The sequence below is a fragment of the Anabas testudineus genome, chromosome 9 (assembly GCF_900324465.2).
Source record: "Anabas testudineus chromosome 9, fAnaTes1.2, whole genome shotgun sequence".
NCBI lineage: Eukaryota > Metazoa > Chordata > Actinopteri > Anabantiformes > Anabantidae > Anabas > Anabas testudineus.
In genome coordinates, this window is record NC_046618.1 from 5,917,924 (window position 1) to 5,943,623 (window position 25,700).

General features: G+C 41.0%; 3 protein-coding genes across 3 annotated transcripts in view; 2 read left to right on the plus strand and 1 right to left on the minus strand.

Moving 5' to 3' along the window:
- Positions 1-5,902: 5,902 nt before the first annotated feature.
- Positions 5,903-10,192, plus strand: vsig8b (V-set and immunoglobulin domain containing 8b). The gene is made up of 8 exons (XM_026342518.1): positions 5,903-6,012; positions 6,278-6,357; positions 7,921-8,090; positions 8,254-8,455; positions 8,684-8,836; positions 8,935-9,057; positions 9,276-9,414; positions 9,516-10,192. Exons 1-8 carry the CDS (start codon positions 5,990-5,992, stop codon positions 9,754-9,756), a joined length of 1,131 nt encoding a protein of 376 aa, XP_026198303.1. The 5' UTR covers positions 5,903-5,989; the 3' UTR covers positions 9,757-10,192.
- Positions 10,193-12,455: 2,263 nt separating this feature from the next.
- On the plus strand, positions 12,456-13,427 carry LOC113150437. The gene has a single exon (XM_026342967.1). The coding sequence runs from the start codon at positions 12,456-12,458 to the stop codon at positions 13,425-13,427; it is 972 nt and encodes a 323-aa protein (XP_026198752.1).
- A 2,416-nt stretch (positions 13,428-15,843) lies between these two features.
- The window catches only part of dock5 (dedicator of cytokinesis 5), a 29,300-nt gene continuing 19,443 nt past the window's right edge, over positions 15,844-25,700 (minus strand). The window contains exons 29-51 of the mRNA XM_026343366.1: positions 25,245-25,415; positions 25,029-25,129; positions 24,886-24,944; positions 24,475-24,629; positions 24,258-24,343; positions 23,722-23,878; positions 23,556-23,596; positions 23,388-23,478; positions 23,110-23,229; positions 22,605-22,694; positions 22,015-22,119; positions 21,634-21,775; positions 21,111-21,192; positions 20,915-20,999; positions 20,645-20,731; positions 20,349-20,525; positions 19,256-19,339; positions 19,031-19,168; positions 18,627-18,799; positions 18,300-18,444; positions 17,823-17,982; positions 17,508-17,626; positions 15,844-17,386 (exon numbers count right to left, since the gene is read on the minus strand). Of these exons, the coding sequence (XP_026199151.1) occupies positions 17,303-17,386; positions 17,508-17,626; positions 17,823-17,982; positions 18,300-18,444; positions 18,627-18,799; positions 19,031-19,168; positions 19,256-19,339; positions 20,349-20,525; positions 20,645-20,731; positions 20,915-20,999; positions 21,111-21,192; positions 21,634-21,775; positions 22,015-22,119; positions 22,605-22,694; positions 23,110-23,229; positions 23,388-23,478; positions 23,556-23,596; positions 23,722-23,878; positions 24,258-24,343; positions 24,475-24,629; positions 24,886-24,944; positions 25,029-25,129; positions 25,245-25,415 (2,652 nt within the window). The 3' untranslated portion in view covers positions 15,844-17,302. The remainder of the gene's footprint in view (positions 17,387-17,507; positions 17,627-17,822; positions 17,983-18,299; positions 18,445-18,626; positions 18,800-19,030; positions 19,169-19,255; positions 19,340-20,348; positions 20,526-20,644; positions 20,732-20,914; positions 21,000-21,110; positions 21,193-21,633; positions 21,776-22,014; positions 22,120-22,604; positions 22,695-23,109; positions 23,230-23,387; positions 23,479-23,555; positions 23,597-23,721; positions 23,879-24,257; positions 24,344-24,474; positions 24,630-24,885; positions 24,945-25,028; positions 25,130-25,244; positions 25,416-25,700) is intronic.

The window sequence follows — 25,700 nt, forward strand, 5'->3', positions numbered from 1 at the left end:
CCATGTTTATAATAAAAACTTATATAACCTCCCTCAGAGCTAATTTACACCGCGAGTCATTAAAACACTCATTGAACATCTTGATGAGGATTGACCCATGCAACTGCTGGAGCAGACAGCGCCTTATATCACATATACAGTTCATGGTCTGGATATTGAACTACGATACACAATACAACAATGTTTCAAACGTAATGTAATGTCCTATTCGACTACAAGCTCTTCTCAAAGCCTGGTCTATTTATTTTGACTCCCAAATAACATCCCAGATTCACAGAGCTTAGTTTTAGATCCAACTTGTGGGACCAGGTTACATATTGGCTCCGATCTGAATGAGACTCTCAATTCTGATATTAATGACAAGACATACATGAAGCAGTAAAGATCAGTGAACTGCAGACTGCCTAAAATATATCCACATATGTATTCCTAATTGAACGTTTGAATCCATGCGTTGTTATAATTACATTTTTCACACCAAAGTGAAGTGTTCTGTTGTTTCTGTTCTATATTCTTAAGATCTGCACTGTTGTTTCAATTCGTCTGAAAAATAGAGAGACAAACTGCACAGACTGTGTCGTGCCCACCTAATCCTTATTGAACTGTGTGATATTCAGCATATGTGTGTCCACAGTGGAGTACAGCAGGCAGCTCTCTGATTGGAGTTCACAGCTCAGTAGAGTCACAAATTGAGTATTTCTGTCTTATTTGTTTCTCTTCATGACCCCAGACTTGTGAGAAAACTCTTTTTTTCTCTTCATTGGAAATGAGAATCTCAATAGAGAGCTGGCAGTTTCCCCACCCCGCTCATTCCTCTGGCTAGACTTGTGGGTGGGTGTTTGTGTGAGAGGAAAAAGTTTAGACCTTCAGCGTATTATGTGAGGTCCTTCTGTAGTGTCCTCTGTCCTGTCCTTACTTCTTAACAAGCTGGTTTATGGATTGCAATTCGATTTAAAGTCAGAATTAGGTTTGGTTCAGATGAAGGTTTAAGGTTGGCCTGATAATCCATTAAACCTGTCCTAATTGATATTTTTGTATTAACAATGGATCAAATGACCGTAACGTGAGAGGTCGGTCATAACGACAGAGCTGCAGAGGATAAATCATCCGACTTTCCAATTTCCAGCAGCTTTACGGAGCAGTTAATATCTTTCAACTCAGTGTTTTCACTTTATAATGCACTGTTTTGGTTCTGCTACTGCTCTTATCTGCTACTGCAACACGCACCATTGAAAATAAACTGACAGACAAAGGTAGGGACTAGCTGGTAAACACTGCGGGGCCTTCAGCTATTTAAATTTATTCCAGGAGTTGTTTGAGACCAAAACTACACACAGAACAAATATTGAATTTACTTTTGTCAGTGGACACAAACATGACTGCAGATGAATGCTAATATTGCATAATGTGTCAGATGTGTACACTTACAAAGCATTTTATTAGGAACACCATACTGATGCTGGGAAGGAGCTCCCATTTTTCTATGTTGACATCATTTCTGTGAAGTCTTTTGTTCCTCTTCTGATAGTGAAAACAAAAACATTAACTGATCTGTATCTACATGATTTTATGTATTGTACCACTGCCAAATGATTGACTGATTGAATAATTGTACGTATAAACAGGTGTGCAGGCGTTCCTAATAGAGTTTCTACTGTAGTGCTGTAGACAGCAGCTTGCTAACATGCCACCTTAGCAAGGCGTGGATTATTATGTCTTGCTTATGTAAATTAGCAGCATTAAAACCAGAAGATGGTAACTATAAAAATTCAAAAGTTGGGGTTCACTTCTAATGACACTTCCATGAAGTAATAATATTTTTATTCTGCACTCCAGAACAACTATGATTTCAATAATAAACCTACAGTACAATTATCACCTTCCTAATGACTTCATCAAAAACTGAGAAATTATAATCTTGTAGAAGTAGAATTAATTCCAACACTAACAATTGTTTCTCTTTCCAAAACAACATTTCTAAGCGACCCCAAGCTTTTGAATATTAGTGTTTCTAAACCTAAGGCTGGAAATACAGTTGCAACAAAGAGTTTGTTTTTGCTTTGTCTAAAAAAAAAAAAAAACAAAGCGCTCAGAAAATGTTGAACTGGTCCTTTTAGGTATGCAATGGAGAACTAGGATTAGTTTTAGGTTGTGGCTCAGCTTAGACATCTATTAAAGATGATTAGGCTGGAGCACATCCCTCTATCCACCGTAAATAACAACAGTAGATGGAGAGTAACCAGAGTATCATGCCTAAAGCACATTACTGCCCAGCACAGAGTAAAACTGTCTATAACCAAATCAGGTTCAGTCATTCAGTAGATGTGAAAGACAACAAAGGACAAACAGCATCAAACAATTCCAACTGGAAATTGCTCAGTGAAGTGTTATTACACTTTCAGGCATGGGCAAGCATGTGTCTACTCAAGTGAGCTTTAGTTCAGAAGAAATCATTTCCTTTCTTAATGAATCTTTGTTTTTTTATTGACTGAAGATTCAACTCATTTTCATCACTGGCCTTTTGGCCTTAATGCAATCAGTGGAGCAGGCTGTAATTCCAGGAAACTTTTCCCTTAATTTTTCCTTAACACTATTAAATTATAACATTATATCTTAATTCCTCAGTGTGTGTGGGAAATATGAGCTAGCGTAGTAGCAGAGAGGGGGAAGAGATCTGAAGTTCTTTATCAGAGAATACAGTTTCCATCCCACTCCTGCAAGCGAGGCTTAGGGGACCTTACTCTCCATGGACTCTCTCTGTGTGCCAGACTTCACTAGGTTTAGCACAAGAACCACAACTTATTGGATTATGGGGTCCACCGTGTATGCTCATATTGCCGGAGGCTGGGTGTGTGTGTCAGTTTGTGTGCATTTGTGTGTGTATGTGCAGGGACATACATATGTGGGTGGTCAGCTTGAGAAGCGAGGGAGTAGGTGAGTGTTAAATGCATGATACATTCCCGTCTACTTACTTACTTTATATGTAGAATTTCTCTTTTTCAGCCTTTTCGTGACCACAGGTTAGAAGTTTAAGAAGGCCTGAGGAGCAGCGCACTGTAAAGGAAGCAGGGCCGTGAAAGCTTTTCTTGTTTCCTGTGGGTTTACTTGCACCTACCTAATTTCAATCCTCGGGATCTGTCTGCATGGACGGGATAAGGTTTTGGCACACACGCTTGCTTAGATGGATTCTCAGCTGATGATACAACCCTCCATAATTGTCCATATGCAGACAGAGATTCACAGTGGAAGTGATTTACTGGCACCAAACACTCTCTCTTTGTGTCCTTGGTGTATGTGCAATGTAGTAACCCTGCTTACCCTTTACAGATTTCTGCCCAGGTAGTGTGGGATCCTGATGTTCAGGCTGAAGTTAATCTTTCTGCCTCTTTTTCTCTTTTGCATTCATCTACTAGAGGATAAAACATAACTGGGATAATACTGTCTGTGGCTGTACTAATTTCAATATCACTAATACTGGAGAATGGAGGCATTGTAGGCCACCAATTGGATTTTGTCCTGCTGTGTCCGGCATCATTCATGCATGCTTTGATGGTAGATGTGCCCTTTCCTTAGTGAGTTACGTACTGAGATAAAGAATCACTGAGGCTGGGAGGAATCCTTGTATTTACCTCTTTATTATTTATTCGGCAGCATGCCACGTGGACAGCACGCAGGGCAGAGACAGCTGAAAACGTGCTCTGCTTGGAGCGAGGTAGTAATCATACCATTTTCACAGTGCAACAGGGCATCAGTTAGAATTGCATGACGACTGGCATCGGAAAAGATGCTGCCTCTGTTCTCATAATTGCGTCGCCTCACTAACACCACGCAGGCAGTAGAGTATATGTTTATGATGGGCAGGACATCTGTCACTGATGGTTGAAAAGGAGACAGAAAATCAATTTCGCCGTCAGAGTGCATATTTAATTGCAGAGACTTGGGGGTGGGGGGTCATGAATACCATGTGTGGCCCAGAGCGCGCTGGCTGTATTCCCGTCACGTTGCTCTTTGAGGGGTTGAATGACTCCCTTCCTCTGCCAGAAGCGCCATACTTGTCCCTGTGGTATTCCACCTTAAAAAGACGAATATATGTGCATAACTGGCTGCCTGACATTGACACACCGTGACTCACGCTGCCGTGCTATTTCAGTATGGCTGCTGGCAAACCCAGCCTTTCTGTAGCCCCCCCCCCCCCCTCCCTGCTATGGTCATTTGTTTGCCTGCCGTGCTAGGCTGTTTACTTGTAATTTGGACATCTGTCAAGGTGGTTTGTTAGCTACCCTGTGGTGTGATTAGGCTACCTTTGCCAAATCTGGGAAGATAGATGGGGCTATTGCAAGTGTTGACTGTAAAGACAAATCCGGAGGTTGGCTAGTTCTCATCTACCAAATTTAGTAGGGTAATTAAGAAGGCATTGGCTGACAACACGGCTGTTGTGAAAGAGACGCTAGAAGTTCAGCAGATTCAGGTCACTGGTCACAAATGTGTTCATCACACTTATTCATGTTCTCTCTCCAGCAGTCTTAATGGTGGTCTTGTGTTGTGTCCCAGTACTGTCTTTCTGGACCCGCCTTGTCCTGTCACACAGTCTGTTCAGCACAGAGCTCCGGTGCCAGAACTTCCTCTCACACTAAGGGGAGGGAGTGGGGCAATTAACCACCTGCTGGTATAGTAGCCATACCGCATAGTTTCACTGCACCATAACATTTGCAGGATCACATCATAAACAAACAGCTCACAGATTTATAGATGGGGTGTCACTCAATCTCCAGTCCACAACCTACGAACACATGGAATCCAAGGCGGTGCCTCTGATTTCAGCTTTGCTTTCTGGTCATGGTTCATCCTGTGAGTTACAATTCCTTCATCTCGCTAATGAACATTATTTGCAAGATCACATTAACCTAAGACTTAAGTTTCCTAATGCTCTGTGTATTGTACACTCTCATGCAATGAATACTGAATAATTCCACCAGACCGTAACTTCAACTCTAAATTATTGGCTCATCAGCTACAGTGAGATGTACTTTAAAACAGATTATATAAATTACAATGGCTGCTCATCTGAAGTTGTTTAACTGCAATTCGAAACTTCTTTTTGGTGAATCTTATCTGGTAAGACACTGTGACATTGTGAGCTGGATCCAATTATTGTCATTTCTGCGACAAGCCTAATTGTCTTATAGAGGCCTTATTTATGGCCTGGACTCAGCAGCGGCAGCAGTGGTTGAGCTACATTTTGCAGCTCAGGCACCGTCTTGGCACTGAGGTACAAATCAACACTCGTCTCGTTGTGTGCCGTCTGTCTGTGAGCAACAAGTTTGTTTTCATGGGTGTGTCAAAAGAAATATAGCCACAAACTCAATGAAATTACACTTCTGTTCAATACTCACTCAATACCTCATCATTATTTATATTAACATTAAAAATCAACTGTGCTATGTCTCAACTGCCTTACAGAACAATACAATACAGGGAAACCAGGGCTATGAGCATGCAAGAAGTAATGATATGCGTGCATATGTATATGTATATGCATAATTGTGCAGTGAGAAGCCTTTGTTTAGATATGTTGATCGACATAAAAAGCCGTACAGCAACATTGCTGCTGAGCTACTCAGGTCTAACTGGTAATCATTAATCTCTGTCATCTGTTACTGACACCTTCCTGTGCTTGGGAAACAAATGCCAGCATTGAAACTGACAAAAACCTTTTCTTATTTTTCTATCATTAATTTGTTTGTATAATTTACTATTAATTTAACACATTTCACATGAACAAATACAAAGGTTTACGAAAAGAAAACCCATTTGAAGGCAGGGTTGATGTGTTTCTGACATGTAGTGTGACTCTGGGAGTGGCCACAGATGTACTATGGACAGAGAGGGTGTGGTTGTAGTTGCCACTGCTGAGTTTCACCTGAGAACAAAATAAGCCAGCTTCACCAGTAGTGAAACACTCGCAGAGCTGCAAGGATATATTTTTACTATGCTTCGTTACTTCTCTTTAAGGTATGTCAGATCTGTTTTATTTTTGTTTTGTGGTTAGTTTGTCCTCCCTCGGTGACATTCACGCTTATTCTAGATCTCGCCTACTCTCAGATTAAGATCTACTGTAGAGGGCAATAACTCTTCTATAACAAAGTGCGTGTTAGATTTAGAATCAGCTGTTTTACTACTTTAACTGTATGAGAGGTTGACGAGATGTTAAATTAGCACAGCCACTGAAATTACAATACACAATGGTTTTCTTACTTCATGTTTTGTTTTCTCCTAGAGTCATAATGGAGCCGGTGTTCACCAGCGTGAGGCTAAAGATGTTCCTGCTGTTTCTGGTAGCAGTTCAGCTGAAGACAGGTGAGGGTGATTTTATATCTCAATAGTGGGTCTCAGGTTTCTGATATGGATGACTAAAGCAAAACCAAATGTATCATGTCTTTGCCCTTTTGTACTCAGACCTAAATATTCTGATCACAGAGCATCGAAAATATATGATCCCTGGCTCTCCCCTTCTATGGGTTCAACAAGTCTGATCTGTGATTCTCCCAGTAGACTGTCCAGTCTGACATGCTCTTAGCTAATGATCCGGCAGTAATATCACTGGGTGAATTTGCCTCGCGGGCGCTCACTGAACCGTGTATGAATAATGTGGGTTGCTGACAGGTCCCCTGAACAACTTTCCGACCACTTTTGCTGTTGCTGAGGGTCAAACTGTGTGTGTGACCCTCAGTGATTGTAGGAAACGAGTCTAGGGCAGCCATCCAAGCTACCTCGTTTGGTACACAAACAACATAATAATAGAAGAAAGATTGCATTAAATGCATGCAGCAGAATGAAAGTCAACAACTCTTCGTGTTGTACTGTCTTATTACACCAACCGTGACTTCCCAGTAGTAAACTGGGAGAATAACATCATCCAAGCGTATTTTCTGGTGCACAGGATTTGAGTATTTGCAGCACTTTGTATCTGAGCTTGGTGACTGCTCTCATTGGCAACTTAGCTTAGCTGCCTCTCCACATGGAAAACACATCATTCTTAGATCACAGCTTCTAGCCCACGGGGGCTTTCACAGTGTAAACACTGACTGACTAATTTCAGCTTATTTTAGAATCCCTTCATCACGTCTGCCATTTACACGCTTTCATAAATACCTCTGACATACTTTGTTTTGTTGCAGTGGCACTAAAGTGCTTTCAGAGAGTTATAGTGGATTTAATGATGAGCGGTGTCAAAAGAAAGGCTGATTTGATTTATCAACATGCTCCAGTAAGATATTTAGTGATGGTTAAACATCTAAATGATGGAAGAAAAAAAAAGACGACATTTTCTGAGTTGCTGAATGAACATTACCAAGATAAATAACTTGAATCTGTTAAAATGTGTTGCCATGCAACAATAATCAGCATTGAGTTCTTTCTATAAACGCCAAGCTATCAGCAATAATTAAAATCATGGCCATAAACAGTGAGTCAGCAGGGTGTGTGTCAAATCCGAGGCAGCTTCTAACTGCTGCTTGTCGATTGCATTTCTCATGTTTGATTTTCATCATAATTTACCAACATCTCAGTGACAATTAATAAGCCTCAAGTGTTTTAAATGTACACATAAGTCATTTAGGCACAAATACAACTTTTACTTTTATTCCAGCTCCAAACTGTCAAATCCTCCGTTTGACTTAAGAGACCAATTAGTCTCAGATCAGCACTCCTACTACACATGGAGCCTATTTGAGCACAGGCCCAGAGCTTGAATGCCATTAAGTGTGAAAAAACATTAATGCATTGGAGAGAGAATCATTTCTTTTTTCTGTTTCTGCTTTTGGTCTGGATAGATCATTAGAAACCCTGAACAGAGGAAGAACCGTGTATTTTGAATCAGACAAATCAAACGTTTGTTTTTTCTCTCTGATCATTCATCAGATGTGACAGAGGCGATGCAGATCACCTCCTCGGGGCCACAGACCATTCAAAATGCCCAGGGTGACACAGTCAACTTGGGATGCACCTACACCCCTGCTTCCCAAGATACAGGAGAGTTGGACATTGAGTGGTCCGCCCTGAGCCCAGACATGACGCAGAAAGACACACTGGTAGGTGCACGTTTGAGAACAGACAGGGATGTCATAGAGCAACCTGTCTGGGACACTGTGTAGTTGACTTAAACATGCATGAGCGGAGGTAATTTTTGACTTCAGGCTGTTCTAGTGGATTTACTGGTTTCGAAGAGCATTTAACACAATCTTTGCATCTCAGGTTTTATCATATGCAGGCGGCCAGACGCACATGTTCGGAGATCCCAGCCTCTCCAAAAGATTCAAATTCACAGGTGACCCCAGCAAGGGGGACGCGTCCGTCTCCATTTCCGACGTGAGGGGCTCAGACACGGCAACCTACCAATGTAAAGTCAAGAAAGCACCGGGTGTGGACATGAGAAAAATCACTCTGGTGGTTCTGGGTAAGGAGAAATTCCTATTTTACCGGTTCTACCTGTTCTTTTTCTCAGGCTTTTCTTATACTAAACATTCCTCTGAGTCATGGAATGTTTAGTCTTTCCTTACACTCTCGCTGTCGCTGGTCACACCCATGTCCTCAGCCTCGTTCTGCTCTCTCACACCTCTATCTTCTCTCTTAATGAACCAAAACACTGATTCGTTTCACAGTTTTGTTTGTTTTCCTTCACTAGTTCCCCCTTCAGTGCCAAAGTGTTGGGTTGAAGGCAAGGAGGAGAAGGGCAGCCCAGTCTCCCTACGTTGTAAATCCAGTGTGGGATCCACTCCTCTCACTTACACCTGGACAAGACAGACCGGAGGTGCAATGCCATCCACTGCAACCCAAAGTGAGGAAGTAACTTAAAAATAGCTATTGAGTAATACATTCGTGCTACTGTATTTGAATAATGTGAACTGCAATGAATGCCCTCTTGTTCCATTAAAGACTCGCAGTCCGGGGAGCTTTTGATACAGAACCATACAGACAGCAACGTTGGAACCTACATGTGTGAGGTGACAAATGCTGTCGGCAAAGCACAGTGCAAATATGAACTGCATGCATACAACCGTAAGTCCATGATATCGTTGCTTTTTTTTACTTGCAAGTATTTAACAGTCTGATGTCCTGAAGCAACATTTACTTTGCTGCTGTATAGTTTGGGTATGTGTTGCAGCCTGTGGTGCAGGTTGTAAAATCATGTCAAAGCTCCTTGTTAAAGTTGGTATTCTGTAACGAGCAACAGCCGCACATATTTGATCTCTGAGGCACCATATCCTCTCTTCCAGCTACCAATAAGGTGGGTGTCATTGTTGGGGCAGTGATAGGAGCCCTACTGCTGCTGCTCCTCCTTCTGTTTCTCATCTGGCTCCTAATCTGCTGCTGCCACAAGCGTCGCTACGAGAAAGAAGTTGCCAACGAAATAAAGTATTGTATCAGAGTTGGAAATCATTTTTAAAATCTGTGATAAAAATATCAAATCGGTGGATGTGGATCTGATTGGAACCTCTGTGATCTGTTTTCTTCAGGGAGGACACCAGGGCCCCAGAGAGCAGACCCACCAGCAGAAACTCCAGTCTCCGTTCGGTGCTTGGCTACCGAGCCCACCCCGGGGTCCAGTACAGCCCTGTGAGGAAACCACTGTCCAGTATCAGTGAAACTGGCCACAATAGCATGTACTCAGGTGGGAGTAACATAATGTCACGGCCCACCGCAACAGAGATGAGACCTTCCAACTACTATGACCCTCAATATGGTTATGCTGTGTAACCACAGGCCAAGTACATTAAAGACTTTACTTTTCAGTGGAAACTAGCCTTTCAAAGAAAATACTGTTGATTTTACTTGTAAAGAATATTATGTATGTAAGTATGTATTATGTATGTATTGTGTAAAACTGTATATTTAACTGGAGGATAGTGGGAGTGCTGGTGTATGATTACTGGGAACTCTTACCTCAGCACATGGACAAACAACACGATGCACTGTAGCACATTACTACTATTGTAAACATCATTATTATAATATGTATCTCATAATCTGAGGCATTATTACACTGATTTAGCTAAAACTGAGTGTAAAGTGTACATAGATTTGTTTTTGTTTGGATTTGGGTACTTTTTCTATGCATTTGTAGCTTAATCTGTTTATTACCTTTGTTAAAAATCTACAATAAAGCCGTGGATATCATGGAAATTACGTCAAACCTCTGTCACGAACATGATTGAATGATTGAATTGTTGTGATGTTGCTAGCATAATGAAATCAGACACCTAATTTACATGCCAAATTAGGCATCATATGTTATCTTTGTGGTCATTTCATATGACATAACAACAGTTACATTAAAAATGAAAATGTAGGTGTTAAAATTCTGATCTTTTCATAATTTACAGTCATGACACTGACTATTTTCTGGGCTGTAACCAGATCAGTATAAATTCAAATTGAGCTGCTCATGACTCAGAATACTGGGAAACGGCGGAGTCAATTTTACATTTGATCTGATTTGCCTTCTGGAAAATGTTTCATTTGCAGAACAAGGCGCTGCAAAATTGCCTTGTTTGTATTATATGTCTGTTTTTTTATTTTTTATTTTTTGCAAAGCATCCACTAAAGTAGTTATTAGTGTAACTGCCAGTAGTGGAAGCACCAACCTGCATCTGACACTCTCACCAGGCACAGTCAGCACTGCGCCCACGGCCCCAACCTCTCTTCAAAAAGCCTTGCATTGGCCTGATCTCATCTTCAAAAGGTGTAATGTTAAATTAATAAGAGCTGCTAGAGGAGGTGAGGGTTGGTGGGTCCTCATTAATAAATTCTGCTCAGGGCCCCCTTAAGGACAGAGGCCATCCTCAACTTATCTGTGAAGGCTGGGCGTGTGTTTAGAAACAGTGTGACTGTTTCAGATGGTAAGAAGCAAGAAGCATCATTATTCGGTGTGCAATTTCAGAAATGCATCCCTCACTTTTAAAAAGGCTTTTCTTGAAAATGAAATGCGCATCCATCAGAGGGCCCAGCTCTCTCTGTACGAAAGCCTTTTGTATGTGCACACACGAGCCTGTCCTTTGATCCATGCGTGAACTGAAGAAACAGATACAACTAATTAATTACAAATACATGTCTGGCAACCTAATTTGAAAATGCATAATCATTTCTTTTAATAATAGGTTTCTTAGAGGGCAGAATAACAATTACCTTTCAAAAAAGAAAAGGTTCCCACTGAAGCTGCTTTCATATCTGGAGTCAACCTCTAACAGCTCTTAATGCCGTTGCGAAATAAGCTGGAAAATTTCAACATTTGCTTTGGACATTTGGGAATTAAACTAGCACAGCATTCGTCACAACACACCCAGATAAAGTACATTTAACCAATTCAAGAGGAAAAGACAAGAACATGGAATTAAATGCTCATGACAAGGATCTTGCTTTGAATTATTGTGTATGTAAATCAAGCAAACGAGGAATACGGGAAAAATCTGCTGTATAATTCAACTCAACATCTCGTTAAAAGTCTGTCTACAGAGTTTGTGCCCTCCGTAGCGCAGGCCACTCTGATAAGGTGTTGCCTTAACAAGGCTCCTGAAGGTGATTCAAAGGTGATTTACTTTTCTTATCAGGTAAACAGGTGTGTATGTGTGGTTTGGTGTTTGTAAATATGTGACCAGCCTGCAGGCAGACTGTGGTCGGTGGATGGGCTGAGCTGTCACTGATCAACATACAGTAAAGTCATGAGATATTCATAATGAGAACACATCCTGCCCAGCTCATGTCAATGCAAATACATCATCACCACCACCTGTGGTCACAGCTGATGCAAATCACATCTAATACCTATATATATATAGATCCCAGCCGTGGAACACCTTAATCCAAGGACTTCACCTTGCTGTGTGCATCCTGCAGACAACTCTGGGCTAGGATTAATGCTTGGATAAACAAAACAAAACAAAGGATTCTTCAGCTGCAGCCAAAGGTATTGAGTCAGACAACAGGTTGTGACGACTAGCAGACAAAGAGAATGTCAGCATAAACCTTGAGTAGGATTCGGGGAGATAAAAAGCCCCGTTCAACCCATGGGAGCTTTGTTTGAGGTAAAAATGGAAGACATTTTTCCCCCTAATTGCTCTAACCTTCTTACCTCAGCTACATTTTCTATATGGCCAAACTCAAACTGCAGCTTTCACATATATTTTAAATCGCGATAGACTATTTTAATCGAGTCTTTTTGCATTTGTTTTATGTATTTCAAAAGCTGAATGTGTGAATCTTTCCCCCCAGGCCCCGGTGACAAACTGTGACTGATTCCACTCTGTGGCAGAAATGAAGAATCGTCTGGTTTGGAGTGTGTACGCATAATTTTCTGCTTTCTTGTCATCTCTTTGAACACAACAGAAACACAACACTTCAGAACCCCACACAGACTGCTGGGCTCCACACAGAGGTGTGACGATTGAATGATCGTCAATATGTTTGCAATAAATATGTTCATCATCTGGATAGCCACTGGTCTGCTGGCCGTCACAACTGTCTTCTTCAATGCTTACATGTTCCTGATGAGTCTGTTGAGCTTCAAGGACAAAAAGCGGTGTCCTACTGACACCATCATCATGGCTCTGACAGTGGCCGACGTGACTCACCAGCTGGTCTGCTACTTCTGGATGACCATGGATGAGGTGGACACCATGTGCAACATTGCTGCCATCCCCTACACTGTGATGCTGCTGATAATCTTCACCCTCAAGTTCACCATCATGTGGGACACCAGCTTCCTCGCTTTCTACTACAGCACCAAGCTGGTGAGCACGCCCAACCACTGCTACACCCAGATCCAGACTGCCATCCTCAAGCATGTGACCTCAGTGGTCTTACTCATTACCGTCTGTGGCCTGGGCACCTGCATGCCAATGCTTGCAGTGTTTAACACTGGCAACCAGACCCACATCAAAGACTGTGGGGTGATGATGCCCGAGACCTACACTGGCCAGCTTTATGTGGCCATTTATCTGCTAACCTCTGATCTACTGCCAGGGTTGATCATGGTGAAATGCTGTATCTCCATCTCCGTCCACCTCATGATCCACCTCCGCCACATCAAAGCCAGCACTAATGGCAGCCACTGTCCAAAGCTGGGCTCTGAGATGAGAGTGGTCCGGATGGCTTTATCTCTAGTGGCCATCTTCACCCTTTTCCTTGTGGTCGACCTGTACGTGCACTACCAGATAGCCATAAAACACGAGAACGTTATTGGGCTCACGTTCTTTTTCACATCCGTCTACACGACCGTCACTGCAATGGTGCTGATCTATGGGAAAAAGACTGTGTGGAAAACTCTGCTACACGACTTCAACGTCTGCGTGGATGGATATCCGTGTTTGTCCTGTCTGAAGGTGCCTGAACACAAGACTAAACACAATGCTCCTGCAGGAGTTAAAAAATGAAAAGCCAGTTTGCTTCACACAGGAGGTCTTCGCACTTAAATCAATTGGTCATTGTCTGAACTTATTAAAAACACTGAAGCTACTTATTCTTTTATCTTTGGAGCAAGCAATTTCAGTAATGACTTCTGTCCCGCAGTAGCCATTAATTACAATTTCTCACATCAATAAGGTATTTTGGCGGAGTTAACCAGAAAGAGAAAAGAGCAGAGAAAGCTGTTCAAGTAATGCAAAGACCACAGCAGGCCGGTAACCAGCTTAGCATCCAGATCACAAGCTTGTCGGACTGTACCTATAAATATTAATATTTCATTAAGCCAAATAATAGTCTAGGCTGTAAAATAGATCCGCAAGCATGGTTGCCTGGACATGATGTAACCAACGCACCCATCTAAAAACGTTAAAAAATACATGTGACTGTGGTGAGAGTACAGAGCATATTAATAAAACAAGAAAGTACGCACAACCTGAATCCTTTTCTCTTTTTTTCCCATCAGGTTTTAAGCATTTTCTCTTAGTCAGGTTGCAGATGGTTTAAGCTGCACAGTGGGACAGTGTAGCCTGCCTGTGCTCCTGCACCAGTTGGTGAAGAAAAAATAAACTTGATGGGGAGAAGCACTTATATTCACCACCTTGTCTCTTGTGTACGTGTTGTGTTCACTGGTCCTAAACAGAGTGTATGTGCGCCTGCTCTCCACAGCTCCCAGGTGTGGTTGTGTGTAACTGGAAGTGTGTGTGTGTGTGTGTTTCTGGGGGTGTGAAACTGGGCGTTCCTAAAGAGTGCACTCATGCCCAGCAAACCTACCCTGAGTAAATAGAGATAAAAAAAAAAACAACAACAAAAAAAAAAACAGCAGACCTCTTTGCAGTGCTCCATTAGTTCACACCCTCTGGCACCACCTAGTGAGGTTCAAAGTAGAGATACAATAGTGCAGCTAATCCCACTCCACACATAGGCTCAGGATCCCTCCAGCAGCTACATGGACAAAGTAAGAAAGGGCATATTTTCCTTTGATGCAGGGGAATTAAGTCGTACCAAAGCCTCGGTTTCCATTCCTCTTGTATGTCTGTCTCTGTTGGAGAGAGTTGGGTTTAGCATGTTGAGTGGAGGACAGCTCAGTATGACAAAGTAGTACTGACCAACACGGATGCAATACTGGTGGTGGAATATGAATATCCATCTAAGAAAAAGAAGCCATTTAAAATTGAACTTCCACAAGTGTCAACATAATTTATACATTAGTTACATTCAGGTATTAGCAGCATATTATTAGATAGATCTGAGGAGATGAGAGGTGCTTATTGTGGAAACACAGTTCTGCTATACATAACTTTGTTTTCTCCAGTCGATGGTGTGTATATGTTTTGGTAAAACACTGTAATCTTACTTCATTGGTCACCAAACAGGTACAGATAGTTTGAACAGTAAAAAACAGAACAAAAGTGGAAACTCCAGCTGCTTTCCACTGAGTGCTGTCTGAAAGTAATGGAAACTCCCTGTGTGTGCGTGTGTGTGTGTGAGAGAGAGAGAGTTCTCGGACTGTGTAGCTCAAAGTTAGACACAGATGTGTCATTGCCTTATTGTCAGTTGAGGAATGGATGGAAAGATGTGGCTGTGTAAATGAAAGGAAGGAAAGGAGACTGTTGTGATTGATGTCCTCAGATGCTATACAGCATGGAAGTGTAAACATGTCCACAGTATGGAGATTGTTTCCATGGAGATCTTCCTGAGCATCAAGTTGAAGCTGGCAGTTGCAAAGCTGCTCTCCTTGCATGGGTGAACATCGCTTCAAATAGTCAATGGTCCTCTGACTTGCAGGAAGAGTGATATCCCATACCCCGCTATCTGACAGGAAGGAACAGACCATTAGCAATCCAGATTAGCAGGACCAGTCAAATCACACAGCTCCTACAAACATGCCAAAGCCTCCTCCCTGCCTGGTGCACAAGCTATTTCCCTACACCTATTCTAATCGAATTTGCAATACATAAATCATCATTCTCATGCTAGTTTGTTAGATGTTTTGAACTTGAACGGGTAATTTTTCATGCTATCAGCAGCATCCAAATAACTGTGTGTGTGTGTGTGCATGCGTGTTTGTGTTGGGTATCCAGTGGGGGGATGGAGATTAATCTATATTCACTCTGTTGACAGGATTTGTGTTCAAAGATGGAGAAAATGCTTTAAAAAAAAAAAAAAAAAAACCCAAAAGAATCAATGGCACCAAAGAAATGGGAGTTTTCTGGTCTTTCAACAAATCTTTATTTCTGTTCAGTCAACAACAGTTCGTTCATAAAAAAAGATCATTATTTATCTCTTGAGGCTCTGTTCGTATAAAATTCTTTGATCCTTTTCAGGGAACGAGGTCTGTACAGAAAAGGCAATCACTTGTAAAACAAATTACAGTTTAAAAAAATAAAACTAAAATACTGACAACTCATTTATAAATTCAACTTGATTTTTGATTCTTACGTGCATAGACCCAGTACTCTGAAGGCACAAAATTATTGATTCTTTAAAATAAATCTTGACAGTGCACGCTTGAAGAATATGCTGTAATACGACTTAAAGTACGCAGCATAACATTAAACTATTTCTGTAGACACTGTGTGTGCAAAACAATGGAAATATTCAAATTTATTGAACAGCAATAAGTTAAATTTCAGTGATTTGATAAAAAAAAAACTCAAGTGAACACCTGAAGTGAACTTGAATGGAAATATCAGTTTGACATTATGGAAAATCTACCCTGACATAGATGAGAAGACTGACACCACTCTCCTGACTGTACGGTAAATGTGTAGCTGAAAGTGAGAGCCAGTTTCTTTCTTACCATTTAGAAGCAAACAGGAGGAAACAGCTGGACTTTCACTGTGCAAAGACAACAAAAATCTGCCTCCCAGCATCATTAAAACTCTGGATTTTAAGCTAAACTAACCTGCTGTAACCTCCAGCTATATATTTACTATGCAGACATGAGAATGGTGTCCTTTGGTGGTGTCTCTATTTATCACACTGCAAAAAAAAAAAACAACCAAGCCTATTTCCCATACCATTGGAGAAAGAGTCTGAGGAGAAACTTCAACGTGATGCAGTTTGGAAGCATCCGTTCCAGTATTTAGTTCAACATAAACATCAGAAGAAGCAAATCTGCGCCACATTCAATAATGCCATCCAGTGTTTCTCAAACATAGTTAAGGAAAGTGGGGTTTGATCAGAACAATACAGAACACCAGCATCAAAAAAATTCACAACAATCAATAACGTTGTGTACATTGTATTCCCTGTTCCTGATCAAGTTTGACGTGTACCTAATGCAGCTTTTCACTGTTCAAATACAGAGAGCCAGTGAACAGCTAGGGTTCATCCAGTGTACCTCCAAAACTACTAACTAAATATTACATTGCAGCACTGGTCATTCCTTTTCCCTGTGAGTGATAAAGTTTGTACAATATATTCTTTTCTTCAAGAAAAACAAAAACAAAAAACACAAAACAACATCTGCTTAGCTCCCTTCAAAAAAAAAAAACAGACTGAACCCAAGGTTGTAGTGACCTTATGTACCCAAATCATCATCATCAAAAATCTCTCTCTATATTTATTTTTTGCACAGTAGTACCATCTAATGACAATAACCTCACAAGTATCCTTCCTTCCGGCTTAAAAACAAAACAGCTAAAACCTGACAACAAAGGGTTGCTTGAAGGTATTGAAACTTTTATCCACTGAAAATCTGGTCCTGTATTTGTGCTCTACTGTGGTGTTTCCACAATGCCACAGATGCAACTGCACTTTTATCACACACTTATCAGAGAATTAGGGAAACTTCAAGGCCTGTGCGTAGGTGTAGCCCGAATGGGTGTGTGTGTTTGTGCTCCTACGAGGGGAACATGGACTTCCGCGTTTTCGGAGGCGGTGGAGGAGGCTTGCTCTCAATTTTCATTGGCAGCGGGGGAGTGAACTGTGGGGAAGGAGAGTTCAAATGAGGACTTCAAATAAAACTAAAAACAGAATATTTTAACGTTTACATGCCGTTAAATATGCATTAGTGTGGGGGTGCTATTTTCTCTGAGAAGACACACCTCAGAAGAGAACCCGGGGTTGTCAATCTCGTGCGGGTGTTTCTTCGGGGGCATAGGTGGGGGGGTCCCCGGGGTGTCAATGGTATTGGCATCATTGTCACTGAAAAGCGACGAATAACCTACAACAGAAGACAGGAAATAAACGCTTTGTAGATCAAATGCCTCAGTTGTTGTCTGACCTGATTAAGGCTGTAGACCAGAATGTGTTTACACAAAGTAAGCAGGCATGATATTTCTTTGTTGCCTGTGTGAAAGGCATGATTGTAAGAGCAAATAAAATGACAACATGCAGGGTGGTGTTTGTCAGAGACATACTGGAGCTACGTGGTGTGTGCAGTGGTTGTGGAGAGGCAGGTAGCGGGCTGAGAGGGTTAGACAGACTGAGCTGGGATGAAACACCCTGGAACAAGGAGAGAGTAAGCCGTCTGTCTCCTAATTGTAAACTCTTGGGTCTTTGCTGCTTCTCTGGAGGCGTCTGCAATAAAAATGGGGAAACACAAGTATAGGTAACCATGTAAAAGAGTCCAGCATAATGGAGATATTCCCAGTTCACAGCTAAATAACAGAAACTGTTTTGCAAACAGCGTATCTAATCAACCGAGTGCAAGTACTGAGCACCTTTGGACAGAATTGAAAACAGGGCAGCATATATACAGTGTGTATATATATATATATATATATATATATATATATATATATATATATATATATATATATATATATATATATATATATATATATATATATTTTCTCTGAGAAGAAATAGCTTCTGCATATACAGTTGGGCCTTACCACATCTGTGTCTGACTGCCTCTCCAGTAAGACCTGAGATTTGCTCACACTCCACTCCTTTCTGTTCTTTCTAGCAATCCTGTTGTCCTCCTCAGAGCGGGACAAAACCGAGGCCCTGCGATCGCTGGGGCGGGACAACAAGGAGCTGCTTGTAAAAAATAAGAGGCAAAGAAAGAGATGCAGACAGGTGTACAATCAGAAAGACAAACAGTGCTTTTAATTCGACTAAATAGAAAAAAAAAAAAAAAACTGAAATACACAGTGACGGCAACATAGGAACAAGGAAAGGTAGGCAAATAAAAACATGGAGAGGAGGCAGAGACTGACTCTTGGGATGACATGCAGGAGTGTCCCTCTGAGGATGTGGAGCTGCTGGAGAGGCCTGAGGAGGCAGTGGAGAGGGTTGAGATAGTGGACATGCGATGCAGGGTGGAGGACAGGATGTAAGGCATCACCATTGAGCCCACACGACTCTTCTTCTTCTCAGTAAGGGAGCAGGGCTGGGACACACAAATGGGATTAAGCATCATTGGGGAATCTTGGCACAAGAGGAGCATAATGACAGGCAAAACACAGGTTGCAATGGACTGGCTAAAGGAAGATTTATGGTCCTGTGCTGATATAATGTACATTCTGCTTTGAATGAGAATCGTCTCATAGGAAAGCAAGAGGGCCAATAGCTTAAGTTGGCACCATCTTGCATTAAATTGAGTTTGCGGTTGGCAACACACCAAGGTTATGACGCCATAATGCTTCTCCACTTTCTCCCGAAGGTCTTGGAAGCAAGTAACCAGACGGTTGTGTAAGGGCTTCAGCTGCTCTGTCGTCTTCTCCCCATGGATGCGAATCCCATCTGCTAAGAGAGGGATCTGGAGGGGAAGACAGGCACTTAACTGTTACAAAACGTTTTCAGCTTTGAGGCCAGTGTCAATGACAATTACGGTTGAAAGATTTACCTGCAGGGCGATGAGGTGTTTAAGGACCTCAATGCGTTTGTGGTCCTCCGGGTGCTGTTGCATGTAGGTATCTGTAAAGAATGCCTACACAGGATAGGCAGGAAAATTTGGCAACTTTTTAAACATACTCACTTAAAATTTAGCTGCAAGCAAAAATAAACAGGTTTCCACAGTATGACAAAGAGGTCACAGCAGCTCCCTAATGAATAAAACTTTGCAGCTCCTAACATGCCTGAGGCCAGTCAGAAGTCATGTTTATGGAAAAAAAGATTTACACATTCACGTTGCAGCTGCATGATTTATCAGTTATTATTGTGGTTTTGCAATGTTTGATTGCAATAGATTTTTAAAGATCAATGACTTTAGAGAGAACTGTGCTCACAACCTGATTTAGAAAAGTGATAATACAATGAAGTCTGTAAGATCTGAAGACTGATTACTGCTCCTAGACACCATTCAAATATAGTGTATTACAAGCCAGACAAGCAACACGACTACAGATGGCAATGTCCATCTGTTGGTCGACCACTTGATTCCATCCTCAAATACCCCAGGAACTATTGGATGGAAATTTCAAATGTTGACATTCGTGGTCTCCACAGGATGAATTCTAATCCCTGACTTTTCCTCAGTTCAGTACTTTCACTCATCCAGTGAAACATAAACATCTATTGGATAAATCACCATAAAATGTGGTTGAGACATTCACAGTTACTAGACGCAGTACCCTGAACACTTTGATGATCCCTTCATTTTTAATCACTAATCAAATCGATATTTAAATATTTCCAGCACTTCAGTTTATGACATGTAAAACTAATGGCATGATGAACATTATATATGCAAAATCAAGTCTGAGTGAGCACAGTAGAGTGAGAATTCCATTATAATTTTTTCATTGACGCTGTAATAGTACTTAATATATATATATATATAATTTTTTTTGTCTCTCTATGTACAGTATTTCATGTCTTTTGCTATAAAATAAATTATATAAAGTCTACACAATAAAAGTACGACTTGACTAAATAATGAGGTTTATTTCTTTCTTTATTTGTGCACACAAATGTCATATTAAAGAAAAAAGTCAGACCTTTTCATAGTTGGAGAAGCCGCCCATGACAGCAGGGTCAACAATGCCGCTTAGCATCATGGACAGTGGGTTGACGGACAGCGAGCGATCGCAAGCTTGCTGCTGCACAAGGTTACTCAGCTTTTCATTGGCCATCTCCATGGCTTCTATGGCATTCTCCAAAGGACTGATCTCTTCCTGCCCATCAGGAAATGAAATAGATAAAGAATACAGTGAATCAGATCACAATTTAAAGTGACAACAGCCGTGAAGACACAAGAAACAAAAACAGCTTGAGCATTAAGACAGCTACTCACCACTGAGACAGATTTCACTTCAAACCACTTCAGAATCCCTGGGAAGCGATAGGCGGTAATGTAAGTTGTTCGCTCGATCCACATGGTCTGTAGGGCAGAATAAATATCAATTAAATATTAAAGATGCACATTTAACTTTCTTTATTATTCTTCAGAGTGAGACATGCAAACACATGGTTGTTACTAATATAATGATTTGTTAAAATTTATAGGCATGTGTATTAAGACATATAAGCTTTGTGCTCTAAAGAAAATTTAAAAAGTGCTCACTGCAAATTCATTGTCTGGGTCCTTTTCACCTTTCCTGAAGGGCCTGGAATACTGGAACTGGTCCACTTCATTGGTTCTGTAATAGCTGTAAGAGCACAGGGAAGGACAATGGTAAGTTAGCAATGTGACCAGAGAACTATAAATCCCAAGGCATTCATGAGAAAATAAATCAGCCTATAAGTGTTCTGTTACACACTTTAATATCTGCTCTGGAACCCCTTTGTCTTTAAACTGGTGCGGCACGGTGAGAACAGGCTTGACAGTGAAGCACTGGATGTCTGTGAAGTTCAGCTAAGGATAAGACCAGAAATAGTGTGATGGAGCAGATAAAGACAAGTTGTCCTGAATTACAGTTTTTTTTTTTTTTAATCTGTCAGACTAAGAGTTCTCAGCTGTGCTATCAGCTTTGGGGGGCTGTCACCTTGGCAAAGTTTAACACCTTGGTCTAGTGTTATTCTAACAAAAGAATTAGCAATAAACTACAAGTACAACCAATGCTATTCATTTTACAGGAATGGTTTTGTCTGGGGCAAAACACTGGACAAATTAAAGTACTGATCTGATGAGGTCCCAGATCAGAAACTTCAGTGTGCTCAATTTTATGGCAAACCATCCAATAGTCATTTAGCTATTCACAGACCTGTATCCTGCAGCCACACTGCTTACAGGGTAAAAAAAGAGATAACAATAGCTTTCTGTGGGATATTATATAAGGATACACTGTCCAGAGGAGCTGCTTATGTTGTCTCCAGGGGGCGTTGTGCTGGTCATCCGGACTGCATTTGGGAATTGAGAGAGCAACTTCAAGCTGAAGTCTTCAAGCCACTCATACTCTTTGCCTCTATAGATGAACATCTTGTTCTGCAGAGGAAAGTTTCAAACCAAATGAAACTCAATAAAAAGCCAAAATTATGATCAAGCTTTTCATTAAAAGGATTCACTCTGACTTTATCTTGGGTCATCAAAAAGTCAATAACCTTTATCATATTCTTGCACATTGCCCCGAGAAATGTTTCAAAAAGATAGCTCATTGCATAAGCATGGGCACATGAGGGCTTCTCTACGTAGCTATTTATTGAAACAGGTTATCATTTTCTTACCCTGAGGAAAGAAGGGAATCCAAGACCATAATATCCAACAGCAAAGTACTCTGGCTGTGGCCGCATCGCATGCATTATACTTTCATAGAACTGAGCTTGTTTTTTCTGTGACAGAGGACAAAGAAGATGGTATGGTTGAAGTATATAAACAGTATGTTGTAATTACACCGTCAGTGGCTACAAACCAATGTCATTCATCATCATTCATCAACTTTACTCCAGTTGCATCTAAAAAAGAAAAACAGTTACTGTCTTCCTCTTTTATATCATTTTGAATAATGCCTACCGGAGCATAATCATACTAAATGACTAATGCTGAAAGGTTTATAAATAGATGCTTATCTCTTATCCACTTCCTTGAACTGTTGTTTCAACAAAATGCAGCCAGCCTAGTAAAACCTGCCGCACAGTTCTTGTCCTCATTAGGGCTAATTTCAACACTATTAAGGCATTAACAATAACATTTTATGACATTTTTATAACATTTTATTTCAGCTTCATATCAGTATTTAAAGGTGCCTTTTCAGTTGTTTTAAGAACAACAAGCATTTTGTTTGTAGGGTTGAATCACAAAGTACATATCCTCTTACCAGCAGCTGGCTCAGCTCCATGAAGTCAAACATGTAGCTCTCATGCATCTTGGCCAGCTGCTTGCCCATTTCAATGGCCTTTTCCCACATCTTAGAAGAAACGTGCATCACTCAGTTAAAAAAGGGACATAAAATGTGAACACAAAAATATAAAAGCACAAGCTGGACTGTCATGTGGCTCACGAGACTGTCCTCAGTGAAACCCCCGCTTCATGGCTTTAAGTGATGTGCAAAGTTGATATGTAGCAGTCAGTGACAAGACATCAGACTACTAGTCTGTAAAAGAGATCTCCAACTGTAAGGTATCTTGAGATGATTCTGTGACTTGGTGCTATTTAAATAAATTGTATTGAACTGAACTGAATCTAAAGACTGACACAACAAAGCTAGAGTGGGAGTTGAAGTCTTCATGAGTTTCACAAAGCTATCTCAGGGGGCAGGTTTCAGACACATTATAAATATGAACGTCTGGCACCAGTTGACACGTAGAGCAGTCAGTGCTCACCTTGCCCTTGTCCAAATAACATATGATCTCATGGAAGAGCCTCTCTTTAAGCTCCTGTTGGGTCCACACTTGTTCCCCGTCTCGAGGTATCAGATGAGGTGTGCACTGTTTGTCAGACCACTGAGGAAGCAAATTGATAAATGCAACAATCAGGTAAATATTTTAAAGCATGGTGGTATTAGCAAATGTTAAGCATTGTTTTCTGTGTCTTTCTTTGTCTGTCTGATCTTGAGCTTGTGTAAGCTAAATAAAAAAATAGACACTGATGTGTCAGATACCTCCAATAATTCAGCATGTAATAGCAGAGTGTAGGCTGCCTCTGTGTAGTTCTCACAGTCCAGATGCAAATCTCGCAGCTTGTACAAGTACCTAGTTACAAAAGTCAGTTAGATACATTTAGCAATTTGGTGCAAAAAGCAGATGCTTCATATCTTCAGCCAACTCACCGGATGTAAATGTCCTCTCTCTTCTTTTCTTTGTAAAAATTCTAGAGGAGAAAAAAAGGCTTAATGGCATATTTCTGAAAAAACTTTTTCACTTGCATTTTGTACAGGTAGTTGCTTTATGTACAGTAAATGCAGAAATAGTGTTAAATAAAGGCACAGAGCATACCAGCACATTGACAGTGCAGCTCATGCGGTGCTCAGGACTTTCGTCATGTGTGATTGTGCGGTACGCAAGGAGTTTCTCTAGCAGGCTGCTCAGCAGCAGAGCCAGCTCCTCTCCTGACTGTGACAGATATCTGTGCCGTCTGCAGTGGTCCAGCAACCTGTACATACAAACAAATATCCCTCACAGACTATTCTTTAGCTGTGAAAGGCTATTTTGGCTTTATTAGTTTGCCAGTGCTTACCTTTTCTCCCAATGAGCACATTAAAATCTCATTTTGCAATTGCTAGGGACTGTACATTCTCTCCCTGAGGGGTTTCCATTGATTAGAGGGTGCTTGCAATTCTAACAGCCCATCTGGCCACTTGAGGACTTTTTCAAATAATGCAATCAGAAAAGCCTTTGTTGTATTTTAGATACAATCCTATGTGGATTCACCATTACACAGAATTGAAGGATTTTGACCAGTGTGTTGTACCACTTAAACCACTTGAAGAATAAAAGAAATATTTTCTGTTTGATCTGCTCCCCAGCCTTACGTTTTCTCCAGCAGGACTTTGTACTGCTCGTCCCCTCGGCCCCCTTCAACTGCTTGATCCAATTTTTTTATCAGCTCATTCTCAAACTGCAAAGACAAGAAGGGAATTAAAAAAACACCCTCATACACATCACAAATGTCATAATAAGCCAGAAGCGGCTTCAGTCAAATTCAAAGGAAGCGCACTAAGGTGCTGAACTTCTGAGATAAGTTTTTACCTTCTCAAATGTGCGCCCGGGGCTAAAGTTGTGCTCACACTGCATCATATCAAAGAAGATGGGGATGGTGGCTTTTCTCAGTTCAGGCTGTGGCACCAGTGTGACCTCCAGAATGGGTCCGACCATGGCTGGGATGAACTTCATTTTGTGGGGGCCTGAGGGATAACAAAACATTATCACGCAGAAATATCAGAGTATGATTTGAGAAGGCAATAAGCTGCCTCTTCATTTCTCAACAAAGATATGACAAATTTAATAATGTAGTAGACAACAACAAGACAACAAGAACAGCACACTGTAAAACTGGACAATAAAAAAATATTGTCTTGTTATTCCCCTTGCATCACTGGTAGGCACTGAATAAACAGTTTCCCAAACTCTATGATAATAGCGAGATTATCAGTTACTCACCAAGATTGTACCACATATCTCTGATCTTAAATCCAATAGTCTTCCTCATGTCTCCATATCTGTGGCAAATTTAATTCAAAGCACTGTTAAATTAAGTTTTCTCTATTTAAATAATCTTTTTGATGAATTGCAAATGATTTTACTTGTTGAGTATCTTATTTCGTTTCTCCTGAGAAAAGGATTCCAGCTGCAGTGTCTTGTGGGTGAGAAACGCCACGGTCAAATGAAAGTAGTTATTCCACAGCTGCAAGAGTAGAGGGGTTTTCAAATATTAATGTCATAATTATCTTGCTTTTGAATTTGTGGTTAATAAAAAATGTAACCTCTACTGAGGAGGGAGGGGGAAGGACAAGACATACCTGTAGTTGAAAATGTGCCTGGTCCAGGAAATACATGTTGAGGACATCCGAGTACTGGTTGATGGCCCTCAGAAAGACCTGCATCTGCACCAGGTTCATGATCACCCAGTCAGCAGGGAAGATGTTTCCCATGAGGTCCTTAAACATGATGAATGTCTCCATGAGGAAGTCCTGAAGGCAGAGTAGAGGTTTAACTGCAACCACACATATGCACACTGTCGCTTTAGAGAAATACAATAAATAATATCTAGAAGACCGAGCGAAGCAAATCTACAACTGTGCTGCTACATGTCAGGCACACATAGTGCCCCCAGAGCTTAATGGAGGCTCACTGACATCCTCATCATGTCAGTCCAATCCACAGCCTGAAATGTCTATAATCAATACTCTCTTAAGGAGCATTAAGTGGCCTAGGTGGTTTAATTCCTGTTATTGATGAGATGTTTCAGGACAAGA

Coding starts and splice junctions, on each gene's coding strand:
- LOC113150437 (XM_026342967.1), top strand. CDS start 12,456: ATGTTTGCAATAAATATGTTCATCATCTGGATAGCCACTGGTCTGCTG.
- vsig8b (XM_026342518.1), top strand. CDS start 5,990: ATGCTTCGTTACTTCTCTTTAAG. Junction 6,013..6,277: donor CTTCGTTACTTCTCTTTAAG/GTATGTCAGATC, acceptor GTTTTCTCCTAG/AGTCATAATGGAGCCGGTGT. Junction 8,456..8,683: donor AATCACTCTGGTGGTTCTGG/GTAAGGAGAAAT, acceptor TTCCTTCACTAG/TTCCCCCTTCAGTGCCAAAG.